Genomic DNA, 17,519 nt, shown 5'->3' on the forward strand with positions numbered 1-17,519 from the left:
CCCTTAAAGCTGCAGTAGGGAACCCTAATACAAATAAGCTAAAACCGTCACTATGCTCTGACAGTAGTACATGAGACAGACAATCTGTGGAAAACACATCAGGGTCCTCTGGCTCCACCCAGTGCTCCTAATGCCATTTGCAGGAATCCACACAACCGAATCAAACAACCAATCAGAGCCAAGGGTGCACACGCTGCCTCCACCCACATGCTCCCACTCGGCCAAGCTCAATATCTTCAGTGAGTGGCTTTAGGAGCAAACACAACAGCAGATAAACAACTGCCAGCAATGAAAAAAACTGAAAGAAGGGTAAACCACAGAAGTCCGTGGGCACCAAAGGAGATAAGGACGAAAGGGTTCAGAAGCCAGGCTTGAAAGTTCAGTAAAGGCACCCATCACAGGGACAGGAAGGCAGGCACTTGGTGGCTTGTGGCTTTGGAGGGGTCTGAAAGAATGGGCTGGGAAGTTTTTCAGTTGTTTACTTTCAAAATCTATCTTTTCTCCAGAATCACCTACCCTAGCTTTAACAGCCATTTGTTCACATTTGTATTCAAAGGGGGGGGAGGGGGGGCTCCCTTAGTTACCTTACTACCTTAAATGAAGAGTTCTTAATTCTGGTGAGATTGAGTGCTGAGGTCTGATTCAGATTTATTTAGCCATGTGCTGGCGTGATAAACGCGGTAAAGTACGTAACTTGGGTCATCTCAGTACTACTCAGACAACTCTAAAAAATAAAAGATTACGGTCACATTTACCACTCATAAGGCTGTCATGTATGTATGTATAAACATGTGTGCCAACCTCTAGCTTATTTTTAAATATGGGACAAATGTACCACTGACCTTGAGAATGAATCTTTTCAGCATTATCAGAATGATTCCGGCAATTATTTCAGCAGTTATCTTTGTATTATAACGTGTCTTGCGTAAACACAGCTTCTTAACAGTGCATTTTTATATATATAAAATATATATATATGTTTGATATATTCAGCTGTGACAAAAGTGAAGGAGATCTTTTCTTTTATCAACCTTTCTTTAATCTTTCTTTAATAATATTTTGTAGGCTTTTGACGTAACTAAATATTATTACTTTTACATCCATTCAAAGATGCCCACACTTTCAAAGTAATACAGCAGACACCACAGTGAATAATAAGTGTTACTGACTGAAATGCTTACACTTAACCAATTATTACTCTTAAGCTCATTTGTGTTCATAATTTAACTTTTTGGGTCTATTAGAATATATTTCCTTTCTTCAATGATCCAAAAACACATCCGTTTTCTAATACTTAACACCTCTACTCACTCTCTGTCTGAAACCCTTTGTTAGAGCTCCTGTCTTTAAGCCCCTGATGAGCCCAGTGTGTTCTGATTGGTCGGCTCTGCAGGCAATAACATTATCATTGGGCAATAAGGATTGTGTTACGAGATTGTGTCATCATGTAACAGAGGGAAAAGTGGTTTTACTCCCTCTGGCGTTTACTTTGGGCTTTATACCTTTGCAGATCATTTACATACACAAAAACAAACACTAAAGCAAAGGGAATAAAACAGAAAAGCGTAATAGGTTTACGTTTACACTGTTCCTCCATCAGTTTCTAAAACCACTCTTACCTGCAGCAGTCATTCATGATGAGCAAACTTAAAGATCTACTTGGCTGAACTCAAATCAGCACATATGCATAACAACTGATTGATTTAAATATGGATCTATAATTGCAGGCTGCTCTAAGAATGGAGATAGATCCAATGATGCAGATGTTAGATAATCTCAATGTAGTGCTCACGCCTGTTTCAGGTCTATTTCGATTACTTTAATAAGGAAACCGTTCATTGTAACATTATCTGATAACTTTATTAACAAGTTAAAAAAAAGACAATGAATTACAATATTTACATCATCCAGAAATAAATGGAATAAAATTGTAAACATTCATTCTAGGCAACATGACAACCCACCATCAGGGACCATATTTTCACAGGAGAAAGGCAAGATGGAGGACCTAAGTCTATGATGAACAGTCAGAAGAGATGGAGACGAAAACTAAAATATTTACACATATCCAGTGTGTTATGAATGAGATGGACAGCTAACAGCAGTCACTCAAAAGCTTATTTCTCCAATGTTTTTTCTAAAATGATACTTTTAAAAAGCTATGCTAGTCCTTATAAAGGAAGAGAGGGATGAAAAGGCAGGTCACCAAAACAACTCCCAGGAATTTAAGGTACAAAAAAGAGATATTTCTTAACCAGACATTTTAACAACAGCTTTGAACATTTGATAGAGATTGGAAAAACTCCAAAAAGTTACCTTTTTTGTTTGTTTCATATTATAACATTTAAAAGGGTAAAAGGTAAGAGTCCTTTCTGAAACACCACAGTTTCAAACACTTGACAAGTAGTTCTATACATAGTTGCATTCGGCATGCAGAGATCCCAGAATGCACCACACGGCACTTGGGGTCTCCCTCCTTGCAACAATGGTTCATTGCTCAGGAAAGACAATCTCAAAGACCGCCAGCAATTTAATAAGGCTGGCACTTTTGGTACCAACAAGACAGTTTTCTCTTGCTTTCTTCTTTAAAAAAAAAAAATCATTTTTTCTGTTCTGGACATAAAATTATAAAGTTCAATTGCTGAATGTTCTTTTTTTATATTGTGAGAACTTTTTGTTGTTAGTTGGCTGATTACTACAACGGATGTTGAAGCAAAAAGCAAACTAACCAAGCTAAAACATTTGATTTGAGCATCTAATAAGGCTTTGGGGTATTAGAGCAGCAACTTCCAATACATACAATCTCTGCTTTTATTTTATTTTATTTTTCCCCATAACAATAAACTGATGGCACGCCAGGCTTCCGTGTCATCACAGCAGGATGGCACATGTGATTTTGCTTTCCATAGCATACAAAGTCTTTTAAAAATCATGTTGTTAAATATATGACCTCTCATATCATTTCAAAGTTGTTTGTAGGTATCTTAAAATTAAAAAATGAACAGCTTCTGTGAAGACACCTTAGAGATTTCCCACATGAAGTCGGGCTGTCTGCCAACAGGACTGCATTTCATTGACACGTCCAGCACTCGCCACCCAGTGCATTTGCTGCTCTTTGTCTTGACTATAGGGGCCAACATACTGCTACTTGCTAGATCAGAAGAGACATGCTGAGAATGGGTGTGCAGTGAGGGTACTACCTGAGATACATAGCTACATCGTTTAGAACTACTTGCCTATTTCTATAAGGAGTCATCCGTAAAACAATAAGTCAGTTTGCAGTTGAGCCCAATTAATCAAAAACTGCTGACAAATGCACCAAATAAAAAGGAATATGTATATTCTGTATACACGTTGTATACACAATATACATATACTATGTATATACTATATGTGAACAGCACATACTATGGATATGAAGAGGGAATATGTGCCAGCATGTCTTTCCGACACACTAAGGGAAAGCATGAATGTCTTCACTGCCATCTTGGAGTTGGTCAGACGTTGGATGTTGTTAAAAGCGGTAAGTGTAAGGAAGGACAGGGAGTGCCTATGGAGGCAGGTGAAACATATCACAAATATCAGTAGCAATTTGCTACACAATTTTAGGGCCAGTGTCAATATCTTAAGATCTATAAAAAAATCAAACTTCATTGACATTAAGATAAATAACACACCAATATTCCTAAAGGAATTTATCTGGATTAAAAAAATGGGTCAAATAAAAACAAACATACATACAAACAACAACAAAAAAAAGAATCATTCAGGTCAAATCGCAGAAACCTTTCTACTTGGAGAGTAACACACAGCCTTGAAGGCTAAACCACTGGGGAATGAAGAGATCGGGGAACACTTTGGGAGGACAACAAAATGGAGCAGCCTTGGCCAGAAGCCCCCTCACCAAAGTGAAACCAGCGAAGGCCGGCTAAATACCATGATCGAGTGTTTGGAGCGTACGCTGCTCCACGATACTCATTCTGTTCTTCGTCTATTGCGTTTGCTCAGTCATCCCAAGATGGAAGTCAGGAAGCTGAGATTTGACCTAAATGATGACTTCACAGTTCTATTCGCTATTGGTTACCAATATATTAGGATATGTCCAATGGGACCAAGTTATTCAATATCATGGGTTTAACTTTCAACAATGGATGGATTACAACCTAATGTGCAACACATTTAAAATTTAGCAATGGTTAACATAACGGTTAATTGAGCTTTTTTTCTCTCATTTTAAGCATATACGAAGCAGCCCATTCTGTTCACTCCAAAATTCCTCACAGCAACATGGTGTCGTCCTACAGATCATTTTTGGTCAAGCATTTCTTTGTTTTCCTCATTCAAATTGGTACTGTTTGATAGATCTGATGGATATTCAGTCTCCACATCGATTGGACTACTGGGTTGGCTGGCACCTTTATCCATCAAGAAAGCAGAGCCAATAAGAGGCTCAGCTGTGGTTCCTATTGCTGGGATGAGGCTGGCATCTGAACTGTCGTTAACGGACCTGTCAAGAAAGGGCAGCAAACGTCACGTAATGAATAAATAGTGTCAGTGACACGCCAGACTAGAACTGAGCATTATGCCTAAAAATCCTCGAATTCCAAAAACTTTCCAATAATCTCTTTTAGACATAAAAGTTACCATAAGTAGGTTTACCATGCTGCTCCCTAAGCACAACAATGGCCAAAGATTCAATAACGTGAAGTGGCTCTATGGCTATGATCGTGACATTGAGTCAACTGACAAGCTACTCAAACTGTGTGGTGTTTCAGCTAAAACAAAAATGTATTTAGTTCCTTTTTTTTTTTACATTCAGTGTTAGCACCTTGTGGTTGCTGTTACAATCGAACTCCTGTGCTATGTCGGCCCATATGCTATCCAAACGCAAGGCATTTCTTCTGAAATACGTTTTTACTGAAATACATCTCAGTCACTATTGATCTATCAGCCAAAGTCCTATGACAAACCAAAGTCATTTTAGGGTTTGTAGAGCCCGGGCAGTAATTATTAATGATTATAATAAAGTAAACAACAACACTTAATAATGCATTTGTCAACTTAACTGCGTAACCAGGATTATGGAATAATAGAGGGAGGGAGGATCCAAAGGGAGAGGACTCACATTCCATGACGAAGTACATGACGTTCCCACTCTGCACTGTTGGTGAAGGAACGGCCACAGAACTCACAGGGAAAGCGCTTTTCCTTGCCAGTGGGAATGCTCCCATAACTGGGGGAGCAGGGAATCTCTGAAGAATCACCACCTATATGCCAAGTCAGGAAAAGACAGAACCAAAGAGTAGGTGTTCAGCCGGAACAAACTGATTTAACTCCAAGGAGGCAGAGCAATGGTTGTCATTTATTTGTTGTTGTTTTATGGGTTCTAGTTTTATTGTTCTTTTACCCTGCTTTTATTTTTGTTATCTGTACCTCATGTTTACTGTTAAATAATTAGCTGTTGGATTTTGATGTAAACAATGTAATTTCCAAGTCTTAGTATATATTTGGTCTGGTAGGGAATAATAGGGACATGTTCACTACCCAGCATAGACAGTAGTTGGAACTGGTAACAACACATGAACGTAAACAACTGTTTATTTGCAAAAAAGTTACACATCTAAGCACTAGGCTATTGAACACAACAATAGCCTATTTAATTACTAGGTAACTCTGATATCTCCAGTAATTTACGTGAAACGGAAATCATTGTGTAGTCTATCCTACATTGGTACAGGAAGTAAGTCAACATTTCCACTTTGTATCTCATAATTCTGACTTTTCTATCTCATAATTTTGATTTCCCGTGAATATCTTTTGACTATGATCATGACTACCATTTCTTTTACTGGTGGAAATGGGCATCCATAGATGGGAGTGTGATGCAGTTTATGTTGCCTGCTGTTGCCTCAATATGATCTTATGTGATATGTTTTATCCAGTTATATGTTTGTATACGGCAAGAGAAAGTACTTGGTAATAGTACTGTGACAAAGGTCAATTCATTATTATTAGTTATATGTGGGGGATTGAAAGCAACATATACCCTAAATAATGACCTAATTACTACCTAGGTATGTTCCTAACTGTTCGTTTGCAAAAAACACAGTGGAATAATCATTAGCCTATCATATAATGAAACATTAGCCATGGTATAGCTAACAGATACTTCGGACCCTCCCCACACTGATTCCCTAGCTCCCTACCTGTAGGCCCAGGCCTGTCAGACTCCTCGTCTTCTTGTGCATCCCTCTTGTTGTCCACCACCACGTCCTCCTTTGCTCCTTCCTCTTCCGGGCCTTCACCCACCTCCTCTTCCTCACCACTGCTGCGGTTGCTCATCTTGTCCTTCATAGCCTCCAGCTGGTCCAGACTGACCCGTCCCATAAGCTCAAAGTTCCGGATCACCTGGAGCACAGATGAAGAGGGTTTGAACCACAGGCAGATGAGAAAGAAACTGGTTTACTGCCATTACTATAACCCTACCCTGTATCCATTACTATAACCCTACCCTGCATCCATCAATGTGATTTCTCAAACTGCCGTTCCTTTTAATAATTCTTCACTTTAAGTTTTAAACTGTGAATTACAAAGGAAACTGAATTTTGTCTCAAACAATATGTCATACTTAACCAATACCAGGGAGAAATGACCTGAGATAGACATGCATAGTACAAAAAAAAAGCACCTATTGGAATGCCAATATTGAGGCAGCAAAAGCTGAAGCCTGACCTTGTGCTCGTCCCGCAGGTGGTTCTCCAGAGCCTGCTTGTACTTGCTGTCGTAGTAGCAGAGCTGGCACTGGTAGGGCTTTATCTTATCATGCTTGTGGATGTGCAGCTGGAGGCTTTCGTCGCTGGAGCAGGTGAAGGTGCATTTGTGGCAGCGGAACACAACGCCCTGCAGGTGGCGGGAGAGCTTGGAGCGGGAGACCTCCAGCGGTACAACGCGTTCTTCTGGAGGGTGGCAGAACGGCAGGAAGAGAAGACGTGACGAAGAGACGAACAAAAGGAGGGAGGAAGAGAGGTCGTCCAAAGATTTACACGAGGAAGACACAATGTGGAAGACAGAAAGAGAGGTAAAAAATACAGAGAAAGAATTACTACATGAAAACCCCAGAATGACCATTATTAAGAATAAATATATATAAAGAGAAATTAGGCCTACGTGTGTGTCAAAGAAAAAGTCATTATAGAGTATGGTTAATTAAGCTACAGAAAAAGAAACCTAGCCACTAAACAATAACAACATATGCCATTTCAAAGTTCCAGAGCACAACCTTGCATCAACACTTGCCATAGATGTTATGACTACTTAATATCAAGGTTTACAAAAGCAGCCTTAATGACTGCTTACATTCAGCATGCATGTGTGAAGGTGTGAGTTCAAGAATATTTTGAAATTCTGGAGGTGGTCAGCTGAGAGGCTCCAGGTGAGTCCACATGGAATAACTCATATAACGCATGCTACTGACATGCAAACACATGGAATAACGCATACAACGTAAGCTACTGACATGCAAACACATGGAATAACGCATACAACACATGCTCCTGACATGCAAACACTTTCATATAAATTATTTCTATTAAGTGTTTTATTTTGAATATTTTGAATGAAAGCTAACGAGACTATAGTATAGTATTTCATATTGGCCAAGGGTAATATTAGTGGAGAACACATTAGATGTAACTGCGTCTGTTTCAGATCTTTGCATTTTGATTTTCATGCTTGAAAGAAGCCAAGGATCTTACCTCTGTGAAGGACGACATGGTCAATCATATTGCTTTTGTATTTGGTGTGATAGAGGCAGAAAGGGCAGCGCAAGTCTTTGGGCCCCTCTTCTGGGGCACTGGTGTGTCCAGCCTCCACATGGATGGTGAAGGTTGACCTAAGGGAGGAGAAGATCAGGCACTGTACTGAAGGCAGTGCTACACCTCCCTATGCAGCTTGACTATGATGTGATTCAGAAATCAACCACGTTTTTTTTTTTTTTGTATGGTGTTTGATGCTTGTTTTCATTTGTCTTTGTCAGTAATGTTTGTTTGTGAAATTACAGTTTTAAAAAAAAATTTCACTGTTAAAGGATGTTTCTCAATAAACATATTTGAAACAGAAATGAACCAAGTTGGCCGGTGCCTGTTCTTACTTGTAGCAGGTGAAGAAGGAACAGTCCTTGCACTTGAAGAGCTTCTTTCCCCCGTGGCGATCGCGGTAGTGCCTGCGCAGACTCTGCATGTAGCCTGAGCTGAACTCACAGAACTCACAGGTGAGAATGTTATCTGGACGGGACTCTGCCACTACACAGGAGGATGCAGGGGGGCTGCAGGACGTCTGGTTCCGTGAGGCGAGCTGATAGTGGCTGAGTTGCTGCTGAACGTCAGCAGGCTCCAGGTAGCCTGGTTCTAGGAGTAGAAATACAGAAATGACCGTTATAAACCAATACAATTATATATAATAATTATGTAATATAAGGCAAAGCTTTATCTGAACACTAATAAATGTAAATAATAGGCTGACAGATGCATGTTACCTCATGTTACCCATGCTCGTCATATTTAGTAAAGGAGGAAAGAGTACATGATAGGTATTTTACTACAATCAATCTTGATCTAGCTTCAAAGTAACATAAAGTACCACTATATTCTGTTTTTTTTTGTTGTTTTGTTTTTTTATATCTTTATATCATGTAATTCCTTCATCTTATTTCTCTAGCTCATACATCAACAGATACATCAAAGCCAACCTCTAAACGGGTGTGTCTGTGTTAAAATGCCTCTTTCAGCAACATGGCAGCAAGTGCAGAACCAGGCAGAAAAAAGGCGTACCTTTGACTTTTTAAAATGCACATGATGCAATTCTCACTTTGCAAAGCGAGGAAGAAAATCACATGAATCCATCCGCACGAGAGTCTGATTTATAATACTAATGCATCATTCACAAGAAAGACAGTATGTAGATGAGGGCAGCAATTCCAATCTGCATGGAGAGGAGTAATCTGTCTCTCTAAGTGTTCCTAGCATCAGACGTTGCATCCAAGCGTGATTTAGCAGGGAGAAAATGCATTCTACAGGGGTTTGAGACGACCACAGAGGGCTAACAGATCGTCACTCATACACATCCCTTATAGATATGAACAGAGACACTTTATTACACTAATTGGGTCAATACTATAGGGCTTGACAAGTACTCCAAACATGCCACATGAAACGTGTCAAACGTTTGAAATCATCAAAAACATCAAAGAATCATCACAAAAATGGTGAAACTACATTGTTCCCAAAGGAAATGTTGCGACTGCACTGAAAGAAACATAAGGAGGGCAAATCCATCAATAGGTGGACATGGACCAAAGGTTCTATGTTCCCAATGAAAATGTTGTAACTGTGTTGTAAGAAACATAAGGAAGCATAAATATCAAACTGGAAGCTTAGCTTTAAAGGATGCTAAAACTCGTGTCAAACCTCAGTCCATAGAATGTATCTGAAAATCATTGTCAATCAGCGTCTATGACAACATCAGTCCATAGAATGTATCTGAAAATCCTTCCCAATCAGGGTCTATGTCAAACCTCAGTCCATAGAATGTATCTGAAAATCATTCTTCATCAGGGTCTATGACATCATCAGTCCATATAAGGTATCTGAATAACCTTCCCAATCAGGGTCTATGACATCATCAGTCCATAGAATGTATCTGAAAATCATTCTCAATCAGGGTCTATGACATCATCAGTCCATATAAGGTATCTGAAAAACCTTCCCAATCAGGGTCTATGACATCATCAGTCCATAGAATGTATCTGAAAATAATTCTCTTCACGTAAACGTACCTCTTCACATTAGCCTTTAACTAGCTACCACTTTGCACTATATATATATATATATAAATACTTTTAATTTAATTTAATTTAATTTAATTGAATTTAATTTAATTTAATTTAATTTAATTTAAATCTCTACTGGTGATATTAAGGGGTTAGATTAAATATATCTCTATAATTATAATTTTATTTTTTTTGCACTATATCTGAGTTATGTTTCTTTGATGTCTATTTTTATGTGCATGTAATTTCGTTGTGCATATTATGTATTTGCTGTAAAGCACTTTGAGCTGCATTCTTTTGCATGAAAGATGCTATATAAATAAAGTTTTATTATTATTATGATTATTATTATTCTCAATCAGGGTCTGTCAAACCTCAGCCCATAGAATGTATCTGAAAATCATTCTCAATCAGGGTCTATGACATCATCATTCCATAGAATATATCTGTAAATCATTCTCAATCAGAGTATGTCAAACCTCAGTCCATAGAATGTATCTGAAAATCATTCTCAATCAGGGTCTATGACATCATCAGTCCATAGAATGTATCTGAAAATCATTCTCAATCAGGGTCTATGACATCATCAGTCCATATAAGGTATCTGAAAAACCTTCCCAATCAGGGTCTATATCATCAGTCCATAGAATGTATCTGAAAATCATTCTCAATCAGGGTCTATGACATCATCAGTCCATATAAGGTATCTGAAAAACCTTCCTAATCAGGGCATATGACATCATCAGTCCATAGAATGTATCTGAAAATCATTCTCAATCAGGGTCTATGGGTCACAGTCTTTGGGACTAAGACATGAGACCTTGGGGCACAGGTGTGCTAACTGAAGGGCTTAAAATCAAGGCAGCAACTTTCTAGAATGTTACTTACTACCATCCCAGAGTGTGGTTTACCCACCATTCAAGTATGTACCCACTGCCCTATCTTATACAGATTATTATTATTGATAAATTTAATAAATAATTGAATTATTATTATTATTATTATAATACAGCCCTAAATCATTTTTACAGCTATATATGTTTAAATGTGAAAGGTTGTTAGTACATGTGACTGATGCAAGTCATTTCTTCAAAATAAATGTGATGGTGTATATAGGGTTTACTACAATGTAGTTTAACTACAATGCACGCGTCTTTGCCCCTTACCTTCCCCTTCTGGTGTCAAGGCCATGGGATCACAGCTCAAGATGGCCCGCGAGGTGCGCAATGCTGCCCCCGCCCGGAGTTTGGGGAGAGTAAGCATCTCTCCATGGACCCTCAGAGAGTGCTCTTTCAGTAGGCTGATGGTTATGGTGGAGAAGGAGCATGACAAGCACTTGTAGGGGTTCTCACCTGAAAAAGGGATGAAGAAGTGGGATAAGCAGCCAAATGGAGAGAGGGGACGAGTGAAATAGAAACAGAAATACCTTTGGCATTAACCTTTTCTCTTTAGTGTCTGAAGTTTCATTTCAAAGTAACACGGCAGAAGAACATTTAAGGGCATTGTGATTGCCATAATAAATATCGCAAGGCATGAGAATCTTTCACTTCGATAAGTCTGAATAGAACTGTGCTGACGTTCATTTTCTGCTGCCTTCAATGACTTTGGCAGTCGAAGGAGAAAACCATCATTAATGTGTCAGAAGCAATGGATTCCGTAGTGCACAGATGATTGCTTTCCAACTAATCTTATTTGACCCAAGCCATTTAGGCTTTGAGAATAAATACGTTTGTTAATAAAGCATAGCACAACTCAATATACACAACATATAACGTGATTCTGGGTGGGTCTGGTCAGTGATATATCTTCAGATATAATCATATAAATCATACATGATTACAGTGACTCAGACGTCTGGCCTTTTCTTCCCATAATATGAAGAAACCAGACAGTATTTTTATTCTGGTTCAACGAGTCTTTGTCCCTGTCTGATTCACTACAGTTCACACACTTATGAATTCAGTTCGTCTTGATAACCAAGAGCCCAGACAACAATTCATAATTGTCTGTTAAAACAAATTTCTAAGAAATATATGCAATATAGACTAATTTGATGAATGCTATCTAAATAAAATAAAAGTTTGTCCTTGCTATGAGACTAAGAAAGAAATATTTAAATATTTAGGTTGCAGGTATATTGTGTATAAATCCTTTTAAAACATGCACAAATAGTCCAAACTTGTGTGCTTTTGAGTTCCAGATTTAGATAGATGACAAATTATTTACAAATGATATAGAGGAAGCACTAACTAATCATTAGGTTGAAGTAGAGATCTCCCTCTGAAGGTAAAAAAAAAAAAAAATCACTCTGTCTAACGATTTAACTAGCCAGGTTGTGAAATAAGAGAATATTAAGACTAAAGACACAAAATGATCAAAATGCTTAAGTGAACGAAAATACTCAAGACAAAAGTGTTTGGATATCTAACTAAACACCATTGGATCCATGAAAAGAGAGTGGAAGTTGCATCACACCACCCAGATGGTTTAAAGAAAAGGCAGCCCCCCAAAACTACATTAGAAGGGGGCTGATGAGGGAGGCCAACGGTCCAGCCAACACCCTGACAGATCTACGGTTCAATGTCTGGAATTGGAGTGCAGCTGGTAGGAGTCCACAAAAGCTAATATTAGTAATAAAAGCTGTCCATAGAACTGACCTCTATGGAAGGGTGGCAAAAAGAACTAACTGTTTAAGAAGATCCACATTAAAGGATGCATGCATCTCAGATGAGACCAGAATAGAGCTTTTTGGTTAATCCAAGTGCTCCGCCATCCCTATAGTGAAATCTGGTAGTGATAACATCATGCTGTGGGGGTACTTCTCATTTGCAGGGAGTATGAAACTTTTCAGAGTTGAAGATAATCTATTAAGAGAACCAGTTGCAGTGTGTTGTAAATACTGATTGGGAAAATGTGTGCAAGTATCTTTTGTAAATCTGAAAATGGTGATGACTTTCAGAGGGGTTGAGTACTTTTGCAAGGTAGAGTATAGTCTTTTCATCAGTTCTTATTACCTGCATGTGACTTAAGTAGATGACTCTTCAGTCGGCTTAGATAAGCAGACTTAAAGGGACAGAGTTTACAGCGGAATGGCTTGTGATGGCCGTGATGAGACTGGATATGACGATCCAAACTAAAGACGGGGAGGGAAAGAGAGAGAGAGGATATTTAGAAAAGAGACAGTTTTAGCATCAATGTTACACTCCACAAAAGGTACAGGATACAATTCTGATAAAAGGTTTTTGATATTTGAGCAGCCAATCAAATTATACGCCTCTCTTCCATGTTGCTGAAGCAACATGTTGATTGTGTAGAATAGTGTATGGCTGGGTCTGAGCCACTTTGCTACCCATTTACAGAGCCAGGACTGTGAATGAACACCGTTTTCTGAGCGCAGACACCAAACCGACAGCTAGAGGACCATGAGGAGCAAAAAGTGTACTGGACTTCACCTTTAAATAGAATGTGAAATATGCATATTTACACTTAGACACAAACACTAGTCCAAACCTTAATGAGCACAACACTTTAAAAAGATCAAACATGGCATGACCTACAGTTGTCCTCTAACCAATCAATGATGGGCTCATTCAGTAGGCCCACATAAGTTCATCTAATATCTGCCATTGAGAGAGTAAGCCATGAATATCCATGTAGGTTTGGAACCTACTAACATCAAATTACAATTATAGGATACACATGCTGTCCAGCATAATGACCCCACCTCCAAATTGAATCTGGCCTTCTATTTAAAAAAAAAAAAGAAATGCTGATTTGTTTAAAAAAAAAACATCACTTATTATAAAAAACCATGAACAATTCAGTTATCTAATGCAGGAATAGATCTGTGTTTTAACTTGATCTCATGGGTGGCAAGATAATTCATCTCCTTTCTGGGTCAGAGAATAACCAAGTGAGGTTCGATTACACAACGAAGAGAAGGGCTTTGGATCCAAATCTTTGGAGACAAATCACTCCATCAAAACTGACTCAGGTTTACAAACTAGTGTCTTAAAAGATGTTTATTTAATAAAATGTGTACGCTATTTTAAGACCAGCATAAAGCTGTCTCAAATGTATGGCCTTTTTCCATTTAAGACCAGGGCCAGCCCTCAGCCTCAGTCTTCCATATAAGGCCAGGGCCAGCACTCAGCCTTCTATTCTGATTACTGTGCCTAACACCAGGGACATTCGCAAACAGAGAACATCTACGCTGGAAACTGAAATAGTGCAACGCACTTGGGGGAGAATTAAGTTGTTTAATGTAATTAATGTGTAGTAAACCGTGTCCTTATTTTGTCGTCGATAATTTGCATTATTTCAAAGTTATTTACATTGCTGGTTAATTGAACTACTGCTACCCATCAGTTTAATCAGTTAAACATTTCTCCCGCCTTGCTGTTATGTCATACTACATTGGAAAAGTCCCTAGTTCAGCACCGCTCCACTCCTGGGACAAGCTCAGGTCATGGGCAGGACAGGCTCAGAGGGAAACACAGAACGTTTGAGGCTTTTCCTCAACCACCAGGGTTTTACCCCATAGTGGAAAAGCACCATTACTGCTTGAAATCTGGAAACAGAACACAAAAAACACAAAATGTAGGTACACAATAATGGTCTTACTTGTGCCTAAAGGGAGAAACAAACTGGCAGTACTGGCAGTTGTACTTGTCCTCCCGAGAGAAGAGAGCCATGGCTGAGTGACTCCTCTCATGAGACCGGAGACCCTGCATGGACATGAATACACGGTCGCACTGGGCGCAGGGGTGGCCCCCTACCCGCCTCTCCTTTTCCTCTGCCGCCAGAGGTGCACCCCCAATCTCAGGCGTCTCCCCCGTCTCCATGGGAACATCTCCAGTGGACATCATATCAGCCACAGATAAGTCCATCTCCGTGGACACGGCATCTTCTATGGGCAACGGGTCCTCTGCGTTGCCATTGGATATGCCCTCTGCTGCACCAGGAAAGGACACCTCTGTGACATCCAGCTAAGAAAAGAGGGAAAACACATTTATAAACTACCAATAAATATTTAATGGACCAATAAATCAAGTCAAACTTTTCATGGGGTTTGTTCCAGTCCAAATGATCTTTCAGCTTACTCACATTAGAGAAGCAATTTTTTTTCTTTGTTTTTTCTCTGACCTCAAATAAGATCCTCAATGTTTGTGTGACAAGTGATATGTCATGCAGACAGATCATTAGGTTCGGAGAGACAATATATGACCTGCAGTCGATAATGTGTATGAGATTCATTAGGGAGGCTTCAATCACTAACACCACAACCCACACACATTTGGGAAAACACATCCAAGTTATTCCTGTGTTGCTGTGAGACAACAAACCACTCACTGCTGGCAGGAAATGACCTAGAAGGATTTACAGGAAATTCAAAAGAACTTGAGGACTTGACCCAGCAGCACATATAAGAAGCATGTCCTCCTAACGACTTTGCAGATTTGCTTTGTCAGCCTTCTGTCACCACAACAGGCCTCTCTCATAAGTAAAGATGGGGACATCGCATAATAACAATTAAAACTGCAGTAGGGAACCCTTATACAAAATAACTTGTTTATACAACAAATAACTAGCAAACATATTTGCTAAAACCGTCACTATGCTCTGACAGTACTACATGAGACAGACAATCTGTAAAAAAAATAAATAAAAAAAATCAGGTTCCTCTGGCTCCACCTAGTGCTCCCAATGCCATTTGCAAAAAATTCACCGTTTACTCATTCATTTAAAAAGATGTCTCACAACTGGTGTAGCACATCAATAAGTTTGAGTAAGGTACGTATCTATATTTTATCAGTTGTCTTTTCCTAATTAAGAGCTAAATCAAATAAAGCAGAATGTTGGTTGTAGTGAAACCAGTAAAACACCTCAAAAAGACACTTGTTGCTGTAAATGGATAATTCAGTTTATGCACCCAAATCATATTGGACACTTGCGTGATACTGATGACTGCTGCACTGACATCACTAAATCAGAAATGTCATTCAGTCATGAAATACAGTACAGTATTCAGACTCCTTCACTTTTTTCACATTTTGTTATGTGGCAGCCTAACGCTAAACATTTTTGAATTCATGTTCCCCTCATCACCTAGCAGGAGTCCAACTGCAGTAAATTCAATAGATTGGACATGATTTGGAAAGAAACACTATATAACTATACACTATATAAGGTCTGACAGCTGACAATGCATATCAGAGCAAAAAATAAGGTTGAAGGAACTGCCTGCAGAGCTCAGAGAGAGGATTGTGTTGAGGCACAGATCTGGGGAAGGCTACAAAAAAATGGCAAACTGAGGAATCGGAGGAGAGGGGCCTTTGTAAGAGAGGTGACCAAGATAGGTGACTGAGCTCCAGAGATGGGAGAAACTTCCAGGAGAACAACCATCACTGCAACGCTCCACCGATCAGGACTTTATGGCAGAGTGGCCAGACAGAAGCCTCGCTCCAGTGAGTTGGAGTTTGCAAAAAAGCATTTAAAGGACTTCAGACTGTGAGAAACAAGATTCTCTGGCCTGATGAAACCAAGATTTAACTGTTTGGCATTAATTCTAAGCGTCATGTCTGGAGGAAACCAGACACTGCTCATCACCTCCCCAATACCAGCCCAACGGTGAAGCATGTCGGTGGCAGCATAATGCTGTGGGGGTATTTTTCAATAGCAGGGCCTGAGCGACTGGCTAGGCTTGAGGGAAAACTCAACGGAGCAAAGTACAGAGATATCCTTAATGAAAACCTGGCCAAGAGCACTCAGGACCTCAGACTGGGCTGAAAGTTCAACTTCCAACAGGACAACAACCGTAAGCACACAGCCAGCTCTGTGAATGTCCTTGAGTGGCCCAGCCAGAGCCCTGAGTTGAACCCAATCGAACATCTCTGGAGTGACCGGATGATCCCCATCCAACCTGACAGAGCTTGAGAGGATCTGCAAAGAAGACTGGCCAATCCAGGTGCGCAAAGCTTGTGGCGTCACATTCAAGAAGAATAGAGGTTGTTATCGCTGCCAATGGTGCTTCAACAAGTAGTGAGCAAAGGGTATGAATACGTATGTCAATGTAATATTTCAGTTTTTGCCTTCTCATTATTGGGGAATTGGGTTAAGACCGATGAGGGAAAAATGAATTAAAAAGATTTTTGCATAAGGCTGCAACATAACAAAATGTTAAAAAGTGAGGGGGTCTGAATACTTTCTAAATAACTAAACATCTTTACGTTTTTGTTCTTCACTGATACTCCATTATGGTGTGAAGGACAGGTAATAGTGAGGTTGTGTCAGCTCCATTATGGTGTGTAGGACAGGTAATAGTGAGGTTGTGTCAGCTCCATTATGGTGTGTAGGACAGGTAATAGTGAGGTTGTGTCACCTCCATTATGGTGTGTAGGACAGGTAATAGTGAGGTTATGTCACCTTCAGCTGGCCCTCTTTGGCCTCGCCGTACTGCACATGTTTCCTCAGGTGGTTGCAGATGGCTCTGAGGGTGGGGTGGACCTCCACACAGAAATTACACCGGTAGCCTATTGGGGTCTTATCAGCAGTGGCATCCAGCTAAAGGGTAAGAAAACAAATCACTTAAAGTGGTTGGCATTCAGAACCAAATGTCTCATTGGTAAAGTAACTTGGCAAAATACAAGTGATACTCTTTTAAAAAACATGAAAGACTACGTGGACTTGTGTG

General features: G+C 39.6%; 1 protein-coding gene across 2 annotated transcripts in view; it reads right to left on the bottom strand.

Moving 5' to 3' along the window:
* Positions 1–1,841: 1,841 nt before the first annotated feature.
* Positions 1,842–17,519, bottom strand: part of znf462 (zinc finger protein 462) — a 43,032-nt gene continuing 27,354 nt past the window's right edge. For both annotated transcript variants that reach the window (XM_012833736.3, XM_031578034.2), the window contains exons 4-13: positions 17,252–17,389; positions 14,450–14,814; positions 12,841–12,959; positions 10,993–11,178; positions 8,150–8,405; positions 7,755–7,891; positions 6,733–6,956; positions 6,207–6,408; positions 5,126–5,267; positions 1,842–4,507 (exon numbers count right to left, since the gene is read on the bottom strand). In XM_012833736.3, coding sequence (XP_012689190.1) covers positions 4,306–4,507; positions 5,126–5,267; positions 6,207–6,408; positions 6,733–6,956; positions 7,755–7,891; positions 8,150–8,405; positions 10,993–11,178; positions 12,841–12,959; positions 14,450–14,814; positions 17,252–17,389 — 1,971 coding nt within the window. In that variant the 3' untranslated portion in view covers positions 1,842–4,305. The remainder of the gene's footprint in view (positions 4,508–5,125; positions 5,268–6,206; positions 6,409–6,732; positions 6,957–7,754; positions 7,892–8,149; positions 8,406–10,992; positions 11,179–12,840; positions 12,960–14,449; positions 14,815–17,251; positions 17,390–17,519) is intronic.

The sequence above is a fragment of the Clupea harengus genome, chromosome 12, assembly GCF_900700415.2.
Source record: "Clupea harengus chromosome 12, Ch_v2.0.2, whole genome shotgun sequence".
In the NCBI taxonomy this organism is placed as follows: domain Eukaryota; kingdom Metazoa; phylum Chordata; class Actinopteri; order Clupeiformes; family Clupeidae; genus Clupea; species Clupea harengus.